The sequence below is a fragment of the Tursiops truncatus genome, chromosome 1 (assembly GCF_011762595.2).
Source record: "Tursiops truncatus isolate mTurTru1 chromosome 1, mTurTru1.mat.Y, whole genome shotgun sequence".
Lineage (NCBI taxonomy): Eukaryota > Metazoa > Chordata > Mammalia > Artiodactyla > Delphinidae > Tursiops > Tursiops truncatus.
This window is the reverse complement of record NC_047034.1, coordinates 74,824,397-74,846,583: the sequence shown is the minus strand read 5'-3', so window position 1 is coordinate 74,846,583 and position 22,187 is coordinate 74,824,397. Positions and strand designations below refer to the sequence as shown.

Genomic DNA, 22,187 nt, shown 5'->3' with positions numbered 1-22,187 from the left:
CAGGCTGGGCTGCTGCTTAAGACAATCTTAGGGTGAAAGCGAGATGAAAATGCCACTTAGGAAAACGCTTGGTTCCCCCTCTGCCAGCAGCTGGATTGGTCAAGTGTTATGGCCCTTTCGAGCTGCTTTGGTCAGCTCCTCCAATGAGAGGGAGGTAGGGGGATGGGACTGAGAGGATCGGGGAATCTATTCGGGTCTCCTCATCTGTGTCTGGGGAGGAGAGGTAAGGAAATCTGTGGTGTCCCCTCTCCTTTAATCATGGCTAGCTTGCTCCATGGTAAAGACATGGGCCCCATACACTGTCCTTCGGACTCACACCCAGGGGTGGGGGACCCAAGACCTTCTGGTTGAGTTTTCCACCAAGTGAGGGGGTGACAAGAACACGGGTGTGACTTGTGAGCTGCCCAGCTTCTAGTGGAGGAGGCAGGTCCCCTCACATTCGAAGGGGCAGGGGTCCATCGGAAAGAGGACCCAGGGCTTTGACACAATAAATGAAAGTGCTCAAAGGCCAGGAGGGAAGGGCTCCTTCATCCCCCATCTCAGGGGAGCTCGGGAGGGGCCTGCCACCAAGGCTCTGGTCTCCATGGTGAAGTGGGAGTGGGGCCCTCAGACCACCAGGGAGCTCTGGAAAAGCGCAGGCTCTTCTGACGGTGGGGGCGCTGCCAAGACTCAAATGGCAGCGAGGAGGCCTTGGGGGGGCCTCTGGATCCTTCTGAGGCGGTGGCCTGGGGCTGGCCGGGGGAAGGGGGGACCCCGGGCTTGAGGGGCAGTTACGGAAGATGAAGCCCATGCTGGGGAAGAGGGGCTTCATTAAGCTGACGGGGCAGAAAGCCGAGCCGGTTGGGTTGAAATGGACTTTGTTCTTGTCAGGACAGGAAGTCAGGAAGGCCAGGTCAGGACCTGGGGACGTGGCCTCTTCAAACACCCGCAGTCTCTCACAGCCTTCCGGGGGTTCCCGTTTGAAGATGTAGCTGTGATTGGGCCGAGGGGAGGCGGCAAAGGCAAGGACTGGAGATGGGCTGCCCTCTTCAAGGAAGGCTGGGTGGCCTGGAGGGGAAGCTTTGTCACTGGGGATGGACGTCAGCTCCTCGGCTGCACCCTGGTGTTCCTCACGGCCAGTCTGGCCAGAAGGCTGGGGGGATGCCAGGGGCATGGAGGGAGAGCTGGCAAGGTTTCCAGGCTCCAGGAGGAGGAGGGGATGATCACAGCTGCCGCTCTGGAGGTGAGCTGGGGCTCGGTGTCCGTCAGGGATTTCAAGGATCCGCAGCAGCTCCTCCTCACCCTGCTCTTTCACAAACACCTCCTCCAGCTCTTGGTTGAGCCCTTCCAGGCTCCGGTGCAGGCAGGGGCTCAGTCGCAGGACAGAGGACCCTGAGGGGAAGCTGGGAGGGGACGCCCTCAGTGCTCCCCGCACAGCATGGTCCCCTTGGAGGGGGAGCCCCGCTCCTTCTCTTTCCCGCTGCGGCTAAGCTTTGTCCTCTGCAGCTGTTGCTTCAACTTGGTAATCTCTTTTCGGTGGTCTGTGCTGTCCCAGGACGCTGAGCGCTTGTGTGTACACGAGCTGGCCCGCTCACCTTCAAGCTCTTGCCAGGACAGGGGGGTCTGGGTGGCCTTGTCATTGGTACAACAGGTGAAGGCCCCATCAGCATCTCGTGGCCACTGGCCCAGAAGGTAGGAGCTGAGGATGGTGTCCAGGGAGAATGTACGCCGGACCTGGGGTGGCTAAGGCCTACACACTGGCTTTTCTGGGGCCACGGAACACGGGACGCTGGCTGCGCGGCCACTCCCGTCCCGGCGCTGGTGCGGCTGCTGCAGCTGGAAAGGGACGGTGGCCCTGAGCGGCTGCAGCCCCGCCCAGGGAAAGCCGGCGGGGGCTGGGGGAGAGCAGCCCCGCCGGAGGCCCCCTGCCCCTCCGTGCCCTGGCCCCCAGGCACCTCCGCCTCTGCCGCCCACTGCGGCCCCCGCCATCGCCCGCCCGCCTGACTGCTGGCCTGCCTCGGCCCCACAGCGAGCCCCACACTCTCATTGTAGTTTTGATTTGCATTTCTCTAATAATTAGTGATGTTGAGCATCTTTTCATGTGCCTCTTGCCCATCTGTATGAATATTCTAACTTTTGAAGTTTTGTAGGATATGGTCAGTTGGAGAAGACAGTGACCAGTGATCATTAAATTCAGCGTGCTATCGCAAGCTTGACAAACATAATCTAATTCCATGTATGAGCCAGCCAGTCTGAGGGTTTACATTAAGGTGGAAAAATTCTAGAAGCACTGTCAGCCTGTGTATATCTTTAGTTCCTATTTGATTATCTTCCTTCAAGTCCAGAGAATATATTTTTTGATGGATATTTTCATTTGTAATGAGACTATGGTCGTTTCTCATGGATCATGGACATTCATGAGTTGATTCAGCAGGGAGTCAGTCATTTACTTTGCAAATGAGTGTGTCCAAACCAGGGAAATGGATGCTAATGGATCTTGGTTAATTTTAAGGGCAAGTGAAGAACAAAGTAGTCTGTTGTGATCTCTTTTTGTATGTTTCTCATTTGCTAATAAGCACAGTTAACTTACAAACAGTTTGTGTTTCCATACGAATTGTAAAATTTTTTGTTCTAATTCTGTGAAGAGTGCCATTGGTAGTTTGATAGGGATTGCATTGAATCTGTAGGTTGATTTGGGTAGTACAGTCATTTTCACAATATTGATTCTTCCAATCCAAGAACATGGTATATTTCTCCATCTGTTTATGTCATCTTTGATTTCTTTCATCAGTGTTTTAGCCTGAGAAAACCATAATTCAAAAAGAGACATGTACCACAATGTTCATTGCAGCACTATTTATAATAGCCAGGACATGGAAGCAACCTAAGTGTCCATCGACAGATGAATGGTTAAAGAAGATATGGCATATATATACAATGGAATATTACTCAGCCATAAAAAGAAATGAAATTGAATTATTTTTAGTGAGGTGGATGGACCTAGAGTCTCATACAGAGTGAAGTAAGAAAGAGAAAAACAAATACCGTATGCTAACACATATATATATTTATATATGGAATTCAAAAAAAAAAGAATGGTACTGATGAACCTAGTGACAGGGCAGGAATAAAGATGTAGACATAGAGAATGGACTTGAGGACACAGGGCGGAGGGGGAAGCTGGGGCGAAGTGAGATTAGCATCGACATATATACACTACTGAATGTAAAATAGTTATGGGAAGCAGCAGCATAGCACAGGGAGATCAGTTCAGTGCTTTGAGATGACCTAGAAATGTGGGATAGGGAGGATGGGAGGGAGGCTCAAGAGGGAGGGGATATGGGGATATATGTATGCATATGACTGATTCACTTTGTTGTACAACAGAAACTAACAGTATTATGAAGCAGTTATCCTCCAATAAAGGTCTATTAAAAAAACAACAACGGTTTGGCTCTTTTGGAAGCCATTCCTACCTGCATTAAAGTATTACTGAACTGTCAGGCATCCTATTTATAGTTCTGTTCCCTTTGACTTCACATTTAAGTGGAAAGAGGTGGGTGGTGAGAGGCTATTTGATGTTACTCTTCTCACCTTATAAGAAACTGAAATTTTAGGATTGAAATTGTCACAAAGGCCTCTCAAATTGTAGGGTTCTTTCTACCCTAGGAAATGTTTTTCTAGACTTGCGATCACTCAAGTCATCATCATTGAGGAAATCCAGTCATAGTCTTTCTGTGTGTTATCAAAGACCTAGTCTACTCTTCCCTGGAAAAAGACATTGGGGAATACCTAATTCACCAATGCCACTAAGCTAGCTTTACTCCCTTCCTTCCTTCCTTGTGTGAGGAACTCAGACTGATTTTTAACACCAGTAGGGTTGTAGACTTGCTTTTTAAGCAAAGGAATGATGATGTTCTTGAGAAATTTGGGAAGTTTAGTTTGAGAAGTAAGTATATAAGACCAGGTTGACTGAATAAGACTTTCTTGAGACTGCCTGCCCTTAAGAGAATGTGTGGTCTTGTCTGAGGGAAAGACTGTTTTCCTTTTAATGCTTTTGTACTTAAGAAGGAATACTTGGTAATATGTGTGATTCATTACAATCAGTTATAAATTTAAGCAATAATTATAAGAAGAAAACTCATTGATCAGGATCATACTCATCCCTGGACACTATTTGATAGTGGTTAGAGGCTTTGCTTTCAAGTAGGGGAGGGATCATAGGAGGAGAGTTGTGAGAGAGGAGTTTTTAAATTATTGTTGCATTTAATTTATACTTCCTAAATCACAGAAGCATGGAAAAGATTCTTCCTGAGATTGAAGGAAGGGCTTTGGTGTATACATTCTCAGTGACGAAGTCTTTATTGATTTATTTATTAAATTGAAGTATCGTTGATTTACCGTATTGTGCTAATTACTGCTGCACAGCAAAGTGATTCAGTTATACATAAATATACTTTTTTTGGTATTCTTTTCCATTATAGTTTATCATAGGATATTGAATATAGTTCTCTGTGCTGTACAGTAGGACCTTGTTGTTTATCCATTCTGTGTATAAAAGCTTACATCTGCTAACACCCACCTCCCACTCTATCCCTCCCGCAACCCCCTCTCCCTTGGCAACCACCAGTCTGTTCTCTATGCTCAGTGACTAAGTCTTGATTACATGAGTAGATGACCTATTTTGTGCACATTTAAATTTTTGAATGATTTTTGCTAAGCCAGTAAATGTGATTTGGGGCTAATTTTCCCATCTCTGCATAATTTGATATGTTCTGAGAATACAAAGTAACTTAGATTATTTGATGTTTTTGGATTATGCATCCCACCACTTTCCTTTATGAGGACACATATTTAAGAATTACACATACATACATTCATTTCTTCATCAAATATTTACTGAGTGCCTACTGTGTGCCAGGCCCTGTTCTAGAAGTTTGGCATGCATCTGTGAACAGTAGACAGAAATCTCTACCTATTTCTTTTTTATTTTTAAAATATTTATTTATTTATTTAGGCTGTGCTGGGTCTTAGTTGTGGCACGTGGGATCTTTGTTGTGGCATGCGGGATCTTTTAAGTTGTGGCATGCGGGATCTGTAAGTTGCGGCATGCAGGCTCATAGTTGCGGCATGTGGGCTTCTTAGTTATGGTGTGCGGACTCCTTAGTTGTGGCATGCGGACTCCTTATTTGTGGCATGTGGACTCTTAGTCATGGCATGTGAACTCTTAGTTGTGGCATGCATGCAGGATCTAGTTCCCCGACCAGGGATTGAATCCAGGGCCCCTGCATTGGGAGCTCGGAGTCTTACCCACTGGACCACCAGGGAAGTCCCTCTACCTATTTCTTTATGAGGATTATTAACTGTTTATATGAGGAGGTCCTTAGAGTACATTTATTCTTCAACTTTTTGTTAACCCTGTTTTAATGATGGAAGGGAGAAGAACAAAACTAGGGATATCTGACTTCAGGAAAGGAGTTTTTGCAAAAATGATCTATTTGGTAACAAAAATGTCACTATTGCTTACATCAATTTTAGAGCTTGTCTTTGGAAGTGTGGTTCACACACAAATATTAGTCACATTGCTTTATAATCAATTCTAATTTTTTACATCTCTCTCCAAATTTGCCTGCTTGTTCATTCACTTTACTTACCACATTGGCTTTGAATGATCTTTCACTTTCTGAAAATAAAGTCTACCCTTAAAATCTGGTAATTGCCTCTGAAGATATTTAAAACAATGTGTTGGAGGTAATTGTAATATCAAAAATAAGATCATGGGCCCCCTGAAGGCAGTAGCCCTCTTTTGTACATATAATTTCAGGCATCTTTATTAAAAGTAAATCTTGTTTTACAGTGACCTTGAACATATATTCTCTGTTAAGTGTGTATCAGAATATACCTAACCGGTATCAATCTGAGCCTGACTGTAGGTGATTCTGTGATTTAATTTGCAGTAAGTAGGCTTTTTTTTGTTCTTCACCCTCACCAGGTATACAATGTTTACATGGCAGGGAGGCAGTTGTGTTCTAAGCGGTACCGGGAGTTTGCCATCCTACACCAGAACCTGAAGAGAGAGTTTGCCAACTTTACATTTCCCCGACTTCCAGGGAAGTGGCCATTCTCTTTATCAGAACAGCAATTAGATGCCCGACGTCGGGGGTTGGAAGAATATCTAGAAAAAGGTAAGCCAGGCTATTAAACTCTACTATCTTGAGTAAAAATAGGGTCTAGGTATATATTGCAGCTCCTAAACTGCATAGCTAAGTTTCCTGAAACTCAACAGTGAAAGTAAATCAGGTTTTTGACTTAGGTGTTGAATGATCTGAGCTTTGAAGCCAAGAGTAAAATGTTCAGTACAGCAATTAATAGCCTATTTTATTGACTCGCCAAACACTTAACAACAACAGAAAAATGCATAATTATTTTTTGATGCATTAAGGACCTTTATTTATTTGTAGGGTTATATTTTTGCACACAGCAAACATATACAGACTCAGCAACATGCTAAATTGATTTGGGAACTAGATGGGCAGTATTTAAGACATTTTTATGAAAGTGATTTTGGTTCACTGGCATGTCCTACTTGAAAATTCCTTATTCCTCTTACACGTGTCCATGGATAGGTTTGATGAGTTGTAGGTAAGCTAATGTTCCCTTTTTCTAAGTAGGTTATAGGTAGAAATATTAAAACTTATTTGTTATCTCAGGACCTCCAAACAATACATTAGGAGTCTTTGGATGTGGATGCTGAAACGTTTGTCTAGAAAGGCAGGGAGAAATGACACAGATCTCCTGAATAAGATGGTTCAGTTTGTGGCTCAGAGAAGAGACCTTGTTTTGCTACGTTATAGTTACATAATTTGCTAGGCATGCAATAGGCTTTTCTTTAAAATACTAATTTAACAGAATAATGGTCTTATGTGGTATTTAATAATTCTGTGTCCTTGTAGAAGAACTAATTGACCTAGTTGAATTTTTTTTAAACTTTGGTAGAGAGCTTTATCCCTGAAGAAAAACCATTTCCCCCATAGAAGGTAGTTAAACTTCATCTATTTTTAGCTTTTCTCTAACATGGAATGGCCTCCTAACACAGCCTTTGGGAAATGAGAAAGAGTACAATTTTTTTTTAATAAAATGAAGTAAAATCAGCAGTGTAATTTATTATCCTCAGGAGAATGTTAGGAAATTAACTCTCTTAGATTTAGATGATTACCTACCTACCTGCCTGTTTTCTTTTCCTTCCTTCTCCCTTTCTCTCTCTCTCTTTTTTTTAGTTGTAGTTGTTTTGAAGTTAAAGTTAGTGAGGTGAGAAGATGAGAAGATGTGCTCAGCTTAATACTTGATTACCTACCCATTTTTTTCCAAAGTGGCTTTAAATGCTTATGATTCTCTTACTGGCCTGCTCCTAGGCCAAATAGATATTTTTCTTTGTATTTTAATTTTGTGTTTATTCCTAATTGACCTTACCCTTGCTCTATTGTCTAGCTTATTAATAGTTAACACAAGACAGCAAAGTTAGATTTACTGAACTTTTATTTCTCTTTTACAGGTAACTTCCTTTGTCTATGTTTAATGTTTTTAATAAGCTACATCTTTGTACGTCTATTATTCCTCTGTTCTGGTTCATATTTATATAAATGTTTGTTGTGCCGTAAAATATCATGTGTCAGGGATGGCATACTACCTCAGCACTGCCTGCTAATGATGATTTATACTTAAACCTTGATATGTTCTTGACTTTATATTCTTGATTTTAGGGCCTCATGCCAGATTCTGTCTTTGTTTTCTATAGTGTGCTCAATACGAGTCATTGGTGAGAGTGACATCATGCAGGAATTCTTATCAGAATCAGATGAGGTAGGTGAATACACACTATAGTGACTGTTTACCTCTTGGCTCCTTGTGGGGGAAAATAAAGATATCGATGATGGATTGAATTGCCATAAATTCTCAAAATGACTGTTTTTTCAACTTCCTTTTGTTATGTGTCCTGCTTATCCTTCAAGACCTAGTGCTAGGTCCACCTTCTCTTTGAAGCCTCCCCTGATATTCAGGGGATACACATTGATTTTTCATTCCACCAAGAACTTCCGCAGTCAGTACACATAATTATCACCTTGTTGCTATCTCAGTCTCTAATTTTTTTTTTTGCGATACGCGGGCCTCTCACTGTTGTGGCCTCTCCCGTTGCGGAGCACAGGCTCCGGATGTGCAGGCTCAGTGGCCGTGTCTCACGGGCCTAGCCGCTCCGCGGCATGTGGGATCTTCCCGGACCGGGGCACGAACCTGTGTCCCCTGCATCGGCAGGCGGACTCTCAACCACTGCGCCACCAGGGAAGCCCTCTAATTTTTTATACATATAGTCAGATGATCCCTTTATAATTTTACTTTACTAGATCATGAGCTACCTGTAGGTAAGAGCTAAATCTTTTTTTTTTCAGCTTTTTGAATATAATTGTCAAATATGAATTGTATATATTAAGGTGTACAACTTGATGTTTTGATATCTGTATACATTGTGAAATGATCACCATAATCAAGTTAACTAACCTATCCATCATCTCATTACCATTTCCTCCTCCCTTTTCTCTTCTTTCCTTCCTTCCTTTCTTCACTTCAGATCTACCCCCTTAGCAAATTTCAAATATAGAATATAGTATTGTTAACTATGATCACCACGCTGTACATTAGATCTTCAGAACAAGAGCTAAATCTTGAACATCTTTATATTCCCAGTGCCTTACCACAATGTCAGGCATTTTGTAGGTGCTTAATAAATATTAATTAAATAGAAGAATGACTATGTAATGCTGCTGTATTAAATAGTGTGTCATCCACTAATTATTTTATATGTATATGTTTTATTTCCCCAGGTAGATTATAAGTTTCTTGCAGACAAGGGCTTTTATAACAAAGTAATGCTTAGGATGGTTTTAGGCAATGAATAGTAGTTTTTTTAAAGTGGTAAATGAAGATGGACTTGTTTCTAAATAGTTGTTTCTCTGTAATAAAAATTACAAGGTCACAAATTTGTTAGAAGAATGTGTTAATTTTCAAAAGCAGTAAGAGAGAAAGACTTCTTTCAAATTAAGGAGGAAAAGAATTGTTTACTCTTTGCTAGAAGAAAATTGGACATCAGACTAACTCAGATTCCTGAGTTTCATCAATTTTTCCTTTCAAAGGTGTCATGATTATTTCAGGGTTCAGAAAGGAACTTAGGATACCTCTTGAGCCAATCTAGCATGCCTAACCATTTAAAACCAGAGAATATTTGTTGAAACTACTGCTTTTGGTTGTTTTCTTTTCTCATTTGTGAGTTCTGAATGTTTGAAAGTAAGCCAAAAATCTTATCTGTGTTTGACCTAGACTGATTCACACAAGTTTTCTGTTTTGAGATATGAACACGTTGGGTTCAACATATTTCTTTCCTCCCTGTTCATCTTAAAGGTTAACTTCTGCTGCAGCCTAAAGTCAGCTTTATGACTTGAAATGTATTGACTTATGTCTTTTTTCCCCTTTTCATTGGAACTCACTTTCTTTCTATCACAAGTTTAGGTTGTTTAGCTAGCATGTTGCAAGGAGAATGAGGATATACTGGGTCATAAATTCTTTTTTTTTTTTTTAATTAATTCTTTTTCTGCCTTTTCCCCAGAACTACAATGGTGTGTCTGACGTAGAGCTGAGAGTAGCATTACCAGATGGAACAACAGTTACAGTCAGGGTTAAAAAGAACAGTACTACAGACCAAGTATATCAGGTAAATTAAACTTGAACAAGTAGCTTGACATTGGTTGGTTTAAAACTAAGAAAGATAGATTAAATGAATTAATACATATAAGGAGCTTGGAGTATCTGGCATGTAATAAATTTGTTAAATGTTAGCTGCTGCTGTTGATGTTATGATTATTAACGTGGAAGTACTTCGTCCTCCTTGAAAGAAAGATACAATAAATATCCCCAGGTTGTAATGGTTGTGATTAGCACCCCCTCTTTTTAATTGTAAAAGACTTTCTAATGTATGTGAAAATAGAATAGTACAGTGAAACTCCATGTACTCATCACTCATATTTAATAATCCTCAAGATTTTGCCACATTTGTGTTATATATCCTTTTTTCCTTTTCCTTTGTTTAAATATTTTAAAGCAAATTCCATGTTTTTCGACCTGTGTATATTTCAGTATACATCTCTAAAAAATATGGATGTTCCTCTTACATAATCACAAAGCCATTATCAAACCTAAAAAATTAACTACTTCCATGGTATTAACTAATAATAAATCCATAGTCAAGTTTTCCCAATTGTCTAAAAATGATTTTTAACAGTTGATTTGTTATAATTTGGATCTAAACAAGGTCCTTATGTCCTTAAAAAACATTTGGTTTTTATGTTTGTTTTAATATAGAGCAGTCTGCCTTCCCTTCCCTTCCCCAACTTTTTTCCCTTATGTTATTGTTTTATTGCAGAAATTGGGTCTGTGTCCTGTGGAATGTCCCACATTCTGAATTTATTTGTTTGCTTCTTTTGTCTATTTGTGTCATTTAATATGTCTTTCTGTCTACTTATATTTTCTATAAATGGAATTTTTCTCTAGAGGCTTGATTAGATTCAGGTTCAGCTTTTTGATGAGAGTACTTCATAATCGGTGCTATATACTTCATATTGCTTCTCAACCGGAGGAACACAATATCTGGTTATCCACTTTTAGTGATTAATCAGTAGGTTTACATGGTAATAACCTGATGTCTCCATTGTTAAGTTCTTCACTGATCTTTTATCCAATAAGTGTATCACTGATGATTACTGTCCTAACCAGTGATTTCATTAAGGGTTGCAAAATGCTGATTTTCCAATTTTCTCATTTCTTCACATTTATTAACTAGAATTCTTCTGTAAAGAACTTCCCCTTATCAACTGAGGCTATTTAGTATCCTGAAATACAGTTTATAGGAAAAGGGGGATAAATATTTAATTCTTCCCTTTTATTGCCAGTTTTTGGCATAAAGGATCAACGCCCTAGCTGATTCCAGTGATGTCCAATGAGATAATTATTATTTTAGTGTCATGTGGCTTTTTAGATACTCAGTATGATTTAATCAAGAACATATATTCTTTTTGGTGCTCACATTGTTCTGTCTTTGGTCAGTGGAATCTCCTTCATGTCTGCTCCTGTATTTTTGTGGTGCAACCCATTTGTTTATGATAGCATCCTTGCTTTTTGGTAGAACAAGATGCTCTGGGCTCATCTTTGTATATTTCCTATACTAGATTGAATCAGTCATTTCCCCAAGGAGTCTTTCCTTTCAGTGAGGAAAGATCATGATCCGGGTGCTGGGTATAATTGTTTCTTTTAGGCCTTTTCATTGGTCTTTAATCCTGATTTGATCAAGATTTTCAGGGAGACTAGTGGGTTTCTGGATATTAGTACTTATTTCTCCTTTGTGGCAAACAAAAACTTTACCCCCCAAATATTTACTGTATACCATGGCAAAGGATATGTACAGGATCTGAGGTATTTCAGAAATTATAAAATGGTGGATTGATTGCAAGGAAAACATTAATTTTATGTAGCTTATTGATGTTTTATTTCATTTTCAATACTTCTCTAGCAAGGCCTAACTTTTTCTTTCACTTCTCTCCTCACCCTGTTACTGAGACTTCTAGCTATAAGCCATTTTCCAAACCTTGAGAAGATTTCAGTTTCTATCTAGTGCAGTATAGAATGGTAACTTAGAACACTTACAGTCTCCAGTTTCTGCCTCACATCAGGGATGAACCTAGGTCTGATACGTGAGTAGATACAGGAAGAAGGATATCATATTTGGTTTACTGAGACACAAATACTCAATAATTTTCTCTTGTTTAATTAACACTTTATTTATACATTTTGGGATTGATCTTGAAAATGAATTTTGGTACTACTAGTTTGTGTTTTTTGCTTTGTGTTTTCTTGTTATTTGTATGTAATTTCAATTTTCCTTTATTTGCATATGGAGTCTTTCAATTTCTTTTTATTTATCATGTTGGGACCTTAGTTCCTAGAGAGAAGGACTGATACTTGTTTAAAATGTCTCTGTTGTCCCAACATTTTGCTATTTTCACATGGATAAGGATGATGATAATTCTTAGGATATAGAGGTCCCCAGCATGAGACGTGGATCATCTGAAAAGTAAACAAGAATAATTTGTGAAGTATGAGCAAAATTGATAAACAATGTTTTAAGCTCAAGAACCAAAGATATAGATCTTGTATGTTAACAGCCTGTATATTAAATGTAGGCTGAATGTGTGAGACTAGATATTTAAGAATTTATTTTCTTTTTAAAATCTGTCCTTATGTAGCACATTTTTTGTAAGTGCTATTCTAAAAGATCCTCATGTATGAAGTCCTATTTCAGAGAGCAAAGCTGATATTTAAGGAGAGACTGTTATTAGCTTTAATTGGAGGGGAGAAACTCATATTTAGAGATCATAGCTGTTTGGATCAAATAAAGGTATTTTTCTCTTTTATTTCATGCATATGTATTCATACATACAAAAAAGAGTAGCTGTGGACCATGAATTTAGTTTCTATGAAACCAAGATGGCAAAACCCTTCTCTTCTCCCCACTCCTCATGCATATACCTGTCTTTTCCCACAGCACTGTCTGATTTTGTTTTCCTGAAACTAATCTATCCTGTTTACACTTTAGGCTATTGCAGCAAAGGTTGGCATGGATAGTACGACAGTGAATTACTTTGCCTTATTTGAAGTGATCAATCATTCCTTTGGTAAGTGCCAGTAACTAATATTACGTTTTGTTTGAGGATATTTTATCCTAATACTAAGAAACTGAAGCTCCCAAAAGCTGTCAAATTGAAACTGTTTGCCTAGAGAAGAAGATCTTGAAGACAAGGGGCAATCCCACTAATTGGGACTGTTTCTAACAAGCAGACAGGACAAATCCCATTAAGCATAATCCCACTAAGGCTAGATACCTGATCACCCCTTTTTCCTCTGTTGGCAGTATCAGTTACTTACACCCAGCACTGAATCAGATACTTTCATGAGATTTTTAAAAATCAGAGTTCAAAATTAATATATTCCAATGAAACAGCCTTAAAAAGAGGGGATTTTCTACTTAGCCACAGTTTGTTTTAGCGTACTTTATGGTTTTTGTAGATTTTTAAGAATAGCTTTTTGTTTTCAGGAGTTAGAAAGAAATATGTTGATTAAAAGCCTTTGCTTTTTAAAAAAATTAATTAGTTTATTTATTTTTGGCTGTGTTGGGTCTTCGTTGCTGCGTGCGGGCTTTCTCTAGTTGCGGCGAGTGGGGGCTACTCTTCGTTGCAGTGCGTGGGCTTCTCATTGCGGTGGCTTCTCGTTGTGGAGCACGAGCTCTAGGTGGGCGGGCTTCAGTAGTTGTGGCACGCGGGCTCAGTACTTGTGGCTCTTGGGCTCTAGAGTGCACGCTCAGTAGTTGTGGTGCGCGGACTCAGTTACTCCGTGGCATGTGGGATCTTCCTGGACCAGGGCTCGAACCCATGTCCCCTGCATTGGCAGGTGGATTCTTAACCACCGCTCCACCAGAGAAGTCCTGCAAACCACTTTTGACACGTTTGATCAGTCACAGCACCTTCTCCATACGTTGCACAAATCTTTTTTTGCGTTTCAGTTGCACTTTTACCTTTCTTGAAATAATAAAGCATGATATGCCGAAAATGTTGCTTTTTTTCTTCCATCTTCAATATTAAAATGGCTACACAAAAATTCACCAATTTTGATAAGTTTTTTTAAACGCATGCTGATATGATAGCTGTCACAATACAATCCGTTTCGAATGAAGTTAAAGACAACTAAGCGCTACTGGAGCCATTTTATGGAAAAGACCGAACGAACTTTTTGGCCAACCCGGTGTTTAAGTTTGTGTAAACAGATATCCTCTTCCTAGGAAGTTTTATTGCACTGTGACAGAGATTTTCTCTTATATATTCTTTTATAAAAGCTAGGGATAGTTGCACTGAGACCACAAAGGGGAGGAAGTTGGAAGGCTTGCTTTAAATGACAGATTTCCTACGGTTTATGGGTCTTTTCCACATCATATATGTACAGGGCTGAGGCCAGAAACAACAGATAATATTGACTGATCAGAACTTCCTCATCCCGGAAAGGGAGAGAGTTTGGTAGATTTGAGTCGCCTTGCCATCCCAGGTCAAGGTAGAACAACTTTGATTCCCCCTAAAGCAGCTATCTCCCGATTGTTTATTGTCTTCCCAAATCTCTACAGTCTAACTAGGCAGATATAAATATTACAAAGGATTGCTAAGGATCCAGGACACTTGGATTCTAATCTTACCTTCTTCTCTAAGCTTTAGTTAACAAATAAAATGGGAAATATTAAATCTGTCTTTTGCTCTGTTATAAAGCCAAGTAAACATCAAGAGAAGAAAACTCCGCCTTTTTAAAGAAAAACAATATAGAAATTAAAAGTGGTAGTGTTTTATACTGCTTGAGCATTGTTAGGAAGAGGAAGTAAGGCTACCCAGAAGTCACTTTTCTTTGGTAAATGTCTTAGACTTGTGGGGGGATGTGGAGAGCCTTTCAGCTCTTAACAATAAAAGCTGTTCATTGAGAACTGCCACATGAGAGACTCTGAATGCACCATAACTGGGTAAGAGGGGGAGGCTTGCTGTAAAGATGTTCAGTGGACATTGCTGTAACTTAACTCAATTATGGATCAGATTTTTTTAACTGACTTTGGAGTAGGTGATGTCTGCAAAGTCAGCATGTTAACTGAAAGGCATGTCATTCAGGTGAAAGATTTCAGTTAGCTTGAGGCTCAGTTGGCCAGTCATATTAGAAGGCGTAGATTTGGCTAGGCAAATTGATATTTTGTGGTCCCAAGGCAGAGCTCCTGGATGGAACTAAGCTGATGTGCTGGTTAATGATAACCTCCATTCTTGTCTGCTTTACACAGTTCATACTAGGGAGATGCCTTGTATATCTTCTCACTCTAGCTTTCTTTGCTTTGTCTTCTCTTTAGTACGTAAGCTGGCACCTAATGAATTTCCTCATAAACTCTACGTCCAGAATTACACATCAGCTGTGCCAGGCACCTGCCTAACCATTCGAAAGTGGCTTTTTACGACAGAAGAAGAAATCCTCTTAAATGACAATGACCTTGCTGTTACCTACTTCTTTCATCAGGTGGGTGAACTGATCTCCCTGGAAAGGCCTGATTTCTTTTTCTGTTTGTATGTAGTGGTCATTTGCCAATACAGTGTGAATCCTTGAGTAAGCTGTTTTGTCTCCTGGATCTTAGTTAAATTTGTAAAATGTTCTGTCCCATTTTGACAAAAGATAAGTTTAAGAAGGTGGGGGGACTTCCCTGGTGGTGCACTGGTTAAGAATCCGCCTGCCAGTGCAGGGGACACGGGTCCGAGCCCTGGTCCAAGAAGATCCCACGTGCTGCAGAGCAGCTAAGCCAGTGCACCACAACTACTGAGCCTGTGCTCTAGCGCCCACAAGCCACAACTACTGAGCCTGTGTGCCACAACTACTGAAGCCCACACGCCTAGAGCCTGTGCTCTGCAACAAGAGAGGCCATCGTGATGAGAAGCCCTCACACTGCATTGAAGAGTAGCGCCCACTCACTGCAACTAAAGAAAGCTCGTGCACAGCAATGAAGAACCAACGCAGCCAAAAATAAATAAAGCCATTAAAAAAAAAAAAAAGTTTAATAAGGGGATATCCTGGAGTTCAAAATGTATTTCTTATTATTTTTTAAAACAATAACAAATGAACATTATGGGGCTATGTTCTTTTTCAAAAAATTTTTCATCACAATTATACATACATAGAGCTTAAAGTATCAAATAGTTCTACACAGGTTATTATGAAAAATATTAGTTATTCCCACTTCTTTTCCTCTCATAGGTAACCATTTCATCTCTTTTAGCTTGTTTTTTGTTTTATTTCATCTTTTTAAAAAATTTTATTGAAGTATAGTTTATTCATAATGTTGTGTTAATTTCTGGTGTACAGCAGAGTGATTCAGTTATACATATATATTCTTTTTCATAGTCTTTTCCATTACGGTTTATTACAAGATACTGAATATAGTTCCCTGTGCTATATAGTAGGTCCTTGTTGGTTATCTATTTTATATATAGTAGTGTGTACCTGCTAATCCTAAACTCTTAGTTTATCCCTCCCCCAGCCTGTTTCCCCTTTGGTAACCATGAAGTTTGGTTTTTATGTCTGTGAGTCTGTTTCTGTTTTGTAAAGAAGTTCATTTGTGTCATATTTTAGATCCCACATATAAATGATATCATATGATATTTGTCTTTCTCTGTCTGACTTCACTCAGTATGATAATCTCTAGCTCCATCCATGTTGCTGCAAGTGGCATTGTTTCATTCTTTTTTATGGTTGAGTGATATTCCATTGTGTGTGTGTGTGTGTGTGTGTGTGTGTGTGTGTGAGTGTGTGTATACACACACACATACCACATCTTCTTTATCCATTCATCTGTCCACGGACATTTAGGTTGCTTCCATGACTTGGCTATTGTAAATAGTGCTGCTATGATCATTGGGGCACATGTATCTTTTCAAATTAGAGTTTTCTTCAGATGTATGCCCGAGAGTGGGATTGCTGGGTATTATGGTAATTCTATTTTTAGTTTTCTGAGGAACTGCCATACTGTTTTCCATAGTGGCTACCCCAACTTACATTCCCACAAACAGGTATAGGAGGGTTCCCTTTTCTCCACATCCTCTCCAGCATTTGTTATTTGTAGATTTTTTTAACGATGGCCATTCTGATTGGTGTTAAGTGGTATCTTATTGTAGTTTTGATTTGTATTTCTCTAATAATTAGCGATGTTGAGCATCTTTCCATGTGCCTATTGGCCATCTGTATGTCTTCTTGGGAGAAATGGCTGTTTAGATCTTCTGCCCATTTTTTGATTGGGTTGTTTATTTTTTTGTTATTGAGTTGTATGAGCTGCTTGTATATTTTGGAAATTAAGCCCTTGTCAGTAGCATGGTTTGCAGATATTTTCTCCCAGTATGTAGGTTGTCTTTTTGTTTTGTTTATGGCTTCCTTTGCTGTGCAAAAGCTTAAAAGTTTGATTAGCTCCCATTTGTTTATTTTTGCTTTTATTTCTATTGCCTTGGGGAGACTGACCTAAGAACACATTGCTACAATTTATGTCTGAGAATGTTTTGACTATGTTCTCTTCTAGGAGTTTTATTGTGTCATGTCTTATATTTAAGTCTTTAAGCCATTTTGAGTTTATTTTTGTGCATGGCGTAAGGGAGTGTTCTAGCTTCATTGATTTGCACACAGCTGTCCAGCTATCCCAACACCACTTGCTAAAGAGACTATCTTTTCTCCACTGTATATTCTTGCCTCCTTTTCAAAGATTAAGTGACCATAGGTGTGTGGGTTTATTTCTGGACTCTCTATTCTGTTCCATTGATCCATATATCTGTTTTTGTGCCAGTACCACACTGTTTTGATTACCGTAGCTTTGTAGTATTGTCCAAAGTCTAGGAAGATTATGCCTCCAGCTTTGTCATTTTTCCTTTTGGGTTTCTTTGGCAATTCTGGGTCTTTTATGGTTCCATATAAATTTTAGGATTATTTATTCTAGTTCTGTGAAAAATGTCATGGGTAATTTGATAAGGATCACATTAAATCTGTGGATAGCTTTGGGTAGTATGGCCTTTTTAACAATATTAATTCTTCCAATCCAAGAATATGGGATATCTATTTCATTTTATATTTACTTCCATACCTCTATTATAATTTGATTATATTGCTCCTACTTGATGTTTCCTATTCAAGCAATATTGCTTAATTACCTGCTATTGAAGATGGGACTTTAGCTCCATTTCCTCCCCCACTCCACTACATATTCGTACCTTTTCATCTGTCCTATTTTCTTACTATAGTCAAATTACAATATTTGTTAGATTAATATTCAGTGTTTATACTGCTGTGACTGTAAATAATGAATTCAGCAGAGCCATATAGAGAATACTATCCTTACTTTTTACTTTCTTTTAAACATTTTAAAATTATTTTGAAAATAATTAACCCATTTCATAACACTTCATAAAGTATCCCATTACAATGCTGATTGGGTTTTTGTTAAATTTATAGTTTAACTGAAGAAGAGTCACTATTTTTATTAAATGTGGTATTCCCAACTAAATGTGTGATGTTTCTGTTTTATTCATCTCATCTTTTGTTTCCCCAAATAAAGTTTCTGTTTTATTCATCTCATCTTGTTTCCCCAAATAAAGTTCTGTCTTTTTATGTTTCACATATGCCCCTTTAAATTATTCCCAAGTATTTTATATTTTTATTACAATTATGAATGGGATATTTTTTCTTTGTATTGTTGGAACGGAGTAATTATTTACCAGGAGTCAGAATATCTGGTTCAAGTACAAGCTCTCCATTGGGTAAATCCTTAACATAGCTTTGCTGAGATCTGTTTTATGATCTATTAAAGGGTAATAGTAGTACCTCACATTTTTTTAATCAGCATCAAAATTTAAACAAAGCAGAGCTTGTGAAATTACTTTTTGAATTATAAAACTGTAAAGCAAAAATAAAATATTTAGGTATATAGAAAGAAAAGCTGTTATTTTTGTAGCAGTATCTCATATGCAACAACTTTTCTGAACTCTTCTGTTTCTTCAAACAATTTTTTAAACAGCTTTATTGAGGTATAATTGACATACAATAAACTGAACATATTTAAAATTTATAATTTAATACTTTTTTTTTACCCCCTTAACCATTTTAAAATGTACAGTTCAGTAGTGTTAAATATATTCACATTATTGTCAGTTGAATCTCAGAAATTTTTCATCTTGCAAAACTAAAACTCTACCCATTAAACAACTCATTTCCCCCTCCCCTACCTCTGGCAACTACCATTCTACACTCTGTGAATTTGACTACTTTAGGTATCTCATGTAAGTAGAATCATACGTTATTTTTCTTTTTGTGACTTGCTTATTTCATTTAGCATAATGTCCTTAAGGCTTTTTCATGTTGTAGCATATGACAGGATTTCCTTCCTTATTAAGGCTGAATAATTATATTTCATTGTACATGTATATCACATTTTGTTTATTCATCTGTGGATGGACATTTAGGTTGCTTCCACCTCTTGGCTGTTATGAATAATGCTGTCATGAACATGGTTATGTAAATATCTCTTCAAACTTCTGCTTTTAATATACCCAGAATTGGGATTGCTGGATCATATGGTAATTCTATTTTTAAATTTTTGAGGAAATCGCCACACTGTTTTCCATAGCAGCTGTACCATTTTACATTCCCAGCAGTGCACAACAGCTCAAATGATTTTTTTGATTGACTAGGTAAACAGTTGTGCCTTTTGGAAAATAATACTAAATTTTTTCCCTCACTTAATTTTAGTTATTTTTTTGTATCATATGTTGATGTTGGGAATATCTCATGCATCTCATCAATTCTAAGATGCCATCAGTTGTAAGATGCACTAGTATTTTATGTACTGCCAAGAGAAAAAAGCTACCAATTAAACAACACACGTTGATTATAAGATGCATCCCAATTTTAGGAACAATAAAATGTGAAAAAATGTGCACCTTAGAATTGATGAAATACTGGATAATAATGATAGTAATGTGCCTTTTCCTTAAAAAATTGATAAGGTCAAAATCCATAGTAGGATATATTTAATTTCTGGCTAAGCCTGACAGACTAAACATACTTTTAAACTACTTCTTCCTGAAAGCTCACTAAAGTAACATTATGGATTTTAAGAGGCATAAACCTGCAAAGAGAAGAGGATGAGACACAGCAGATGAGAACAGTCAACAGTTTTTAGAAAATGAATGTTTGAATGAATCAACATGACTTTGGTTATCATGGAAGAATTGGTGAGAGGCATGTGGAAGGTTACAGACAAACAGGCAGTTAACCTAAGAGGAAAAAAAAAATGTACAAGAGAGGAAGCCCTGGTACAGTACATGATTTAGTTGTGAACAATGTTTACATGCTTACAATAATCAATACTCATTATTGATTTAATTAATTAATTAATTTTTTTTTTTGGCGGTACGTGGGCCTCTCACTGTTGTGACCTCTCCCATTGCGGAGCACAGGCTCCGGACGTGCAGGCTTAGCGGCCATGGCTCACGGGCCCAGCCGCTCCACGGCATGTGGGATCTTCCCAGACCGGGGCATGAACCCGTGTCCCCTGCATTGGCAGGCGGACTCTCAACCACTGCGCCACCAGGGAAGCCCTTGATTTAATTTTTATTGAGGTGTTGAAGGAAGAAGAAGTGAGAGTGTAGGAGTGGTATAAGAAAGCTAAAACTTATTTATTTATTTTATTATTATTATTATTTTTGGCCGCACTGTGTGACCTGTGGGATCCTAGTTCCCTGACTAGGGATCGAACCCATGCCCTCTGCAGTGGAAGCATGGATTCTCAACCACTGGACCTCCAGGGAAGTCCCTAAAACTTATTATTTTTAACAGCAAGTCAACATTGTCTAAAATTGATAAGTTAAAAAAAAAATTGATAAGTTAGGAATTAGCAGCATAGGCATGACATTTAGAATTATGAAAGGAATATCACAAAAAACTGTTTACAGTGCTTTAAAGTATCTGTGTAATGAGGCTGTTGAATCAGGAGACTTATTTTTTATTTTTATTTTTTGGAGACTTATTTTTATTAGACACCTCTTAGTAATACACATTTAAAAAAATTATGTATGTCTTTTACCTTAATAAAAAATTTTTAATTAAGGGAAAAAGGAATCTAGTGTGGTAATATTTATGTTTTTCACTCAGGGCTAGTCAAGCAGTATAATCCTGATTAGAAATGAGTGAGGAGAGAACATTTTTACTGCCCCATGTGAAAATAGGTCACTTAGAGCTGCTGGAGTAGATGTTCACTCTGGGTAGATGACCCACCTCTGCCCTGGGGAAACATTCATCAATATTTAAGTGCTATTACTAGTCAGACACAGTTCTAGGTATTGGGGAAACTGAATAGATAAACCAGTATTCATTTGTTTGTTTTCCCTCTTTACTTCTCTCCCAGCTTTTCAGTAACTGATTTAAATTTGACCTGGAGCAGCTGAGTCTTTTGGCGATAAACAACAGAATGTTCAGGTTCTTCAGGACATTGGTGGCAGTTCTTGTTGAGCATCGCCTCTGTGAATATGATCCTCTCTAAGTGAATCCTTGCTTATACGGCTAGGGCTGGGGAGACACTGGCATAATCTTTCCATTAGGCAGTCCCAGGCAGGATATTAATTAAGAAGGATATTAAATTCCTTCTTAGAGGAATTTAACAGCTAAATGATGCTAATATAAATGATAGTAATAGTAACTATTTATATATACTTTACAAAACTATTAACATCTTTTATCTCATTTTGTTGTCCACCTACAAGATGAATGTTATTCCTGTTTTACAGACTGAGAGGGTTTAAGTGACTTATTCAAGTGCATATTGGTAGGTGACAGCTAGAGTTTGAACTAGTCTCTTAACTTCAGTCCTGAATTCATTCTGTTATGCAACTATTTTCCCTTAAAAGACTATGGGGAATGATTTCTGCCTTAAGGAAATCAGCAGTTTTCTGATAAAGATTCAAGTGGGCCCCTGCCTGGTGTCTGTGTAGAGTTGTCCTTTCAGTAACTCACTGAGGTTAGATCCTGAATGCCCTAGACAAATGGTTCTATTTGTTCTTTTTCTTTTTTTTCCTCCCAAAGATCAGTTTTCCCTTCCATTAGATTTTTTACGTTTTTCTTGGAGTGGAGGAGGAGTAGGGTAAGGTTGGAAAGGGGGTGTATGTTTCATATGGCTGAACCAGGAATAGTTTAGAATTAGCATATTAGAATATTATATCTGGGTACCTTCATGCCTGTATCAAGTCCTCTCTGAAAGTTTTTCGGTTCATGGTCTCAGATTTATCACTTCCTCTCTTCCAGTTGTTACCACCCTAGATTAAGGTCTTGTTTCATTTCATGCTTAAAGTACCACAACATCGTTGATCTCCCTTGTTTCATTCTCTCCTTGGCTTAAATCATTTGGGCAGTCATATACAGATCAATCTTTCTTAAAAAACAACAGTAACAACAGTTTTTTTATTATTTATTTTAGCTCTCTACTCTCCTTAAGTCTAAATTCCTGTGCCTGCTCT

General features: G+C 38.6%; 1 protein-coding gene and 1 pseudogene across 6 annotated transcripts in view; one reads left to right on the top strand and one right to left on the bottom strand.

Moving 5' to 3' along the window:
- SNX27 (sorting nexin 27) overlaps positions 1-22,187 on the top strand; it is an 83,681-nt gene that overhangs the window by 46,673 nt on the left and 14,821 nt on the right. For all 6 annotated transcript variants that reach the window (XM_019919893.3, XM_019919894.3, XM_019919892.3 and 3 more), the window contains 5 exons: positions 5,972-6,164; positions 7,775-7,839; positions 9,635-9,739; positions 12,674-12,752; positions 15,005-15,168. In XM_019919893.3, coding sequence (XP_019775452.1) covers positions 5,972-6,164; positions 7,775-7,839; positions 9,635-9,739; positions 12,674-12,752; positions 15,005-15,168 — 606 coding nt within the window. The remainder of the gene's footprint in view (positions 1-5,971; positions 6,165-7,774; positions 7,840-9,634; positions 9,740-12,673; positions 12,753-15,004; positions 15,169-22,187) is intronic.
- Positions 607-1,968, bottom strand: LOC117312920 (protein FAM117A pseudogene; annotated as a pseudogene).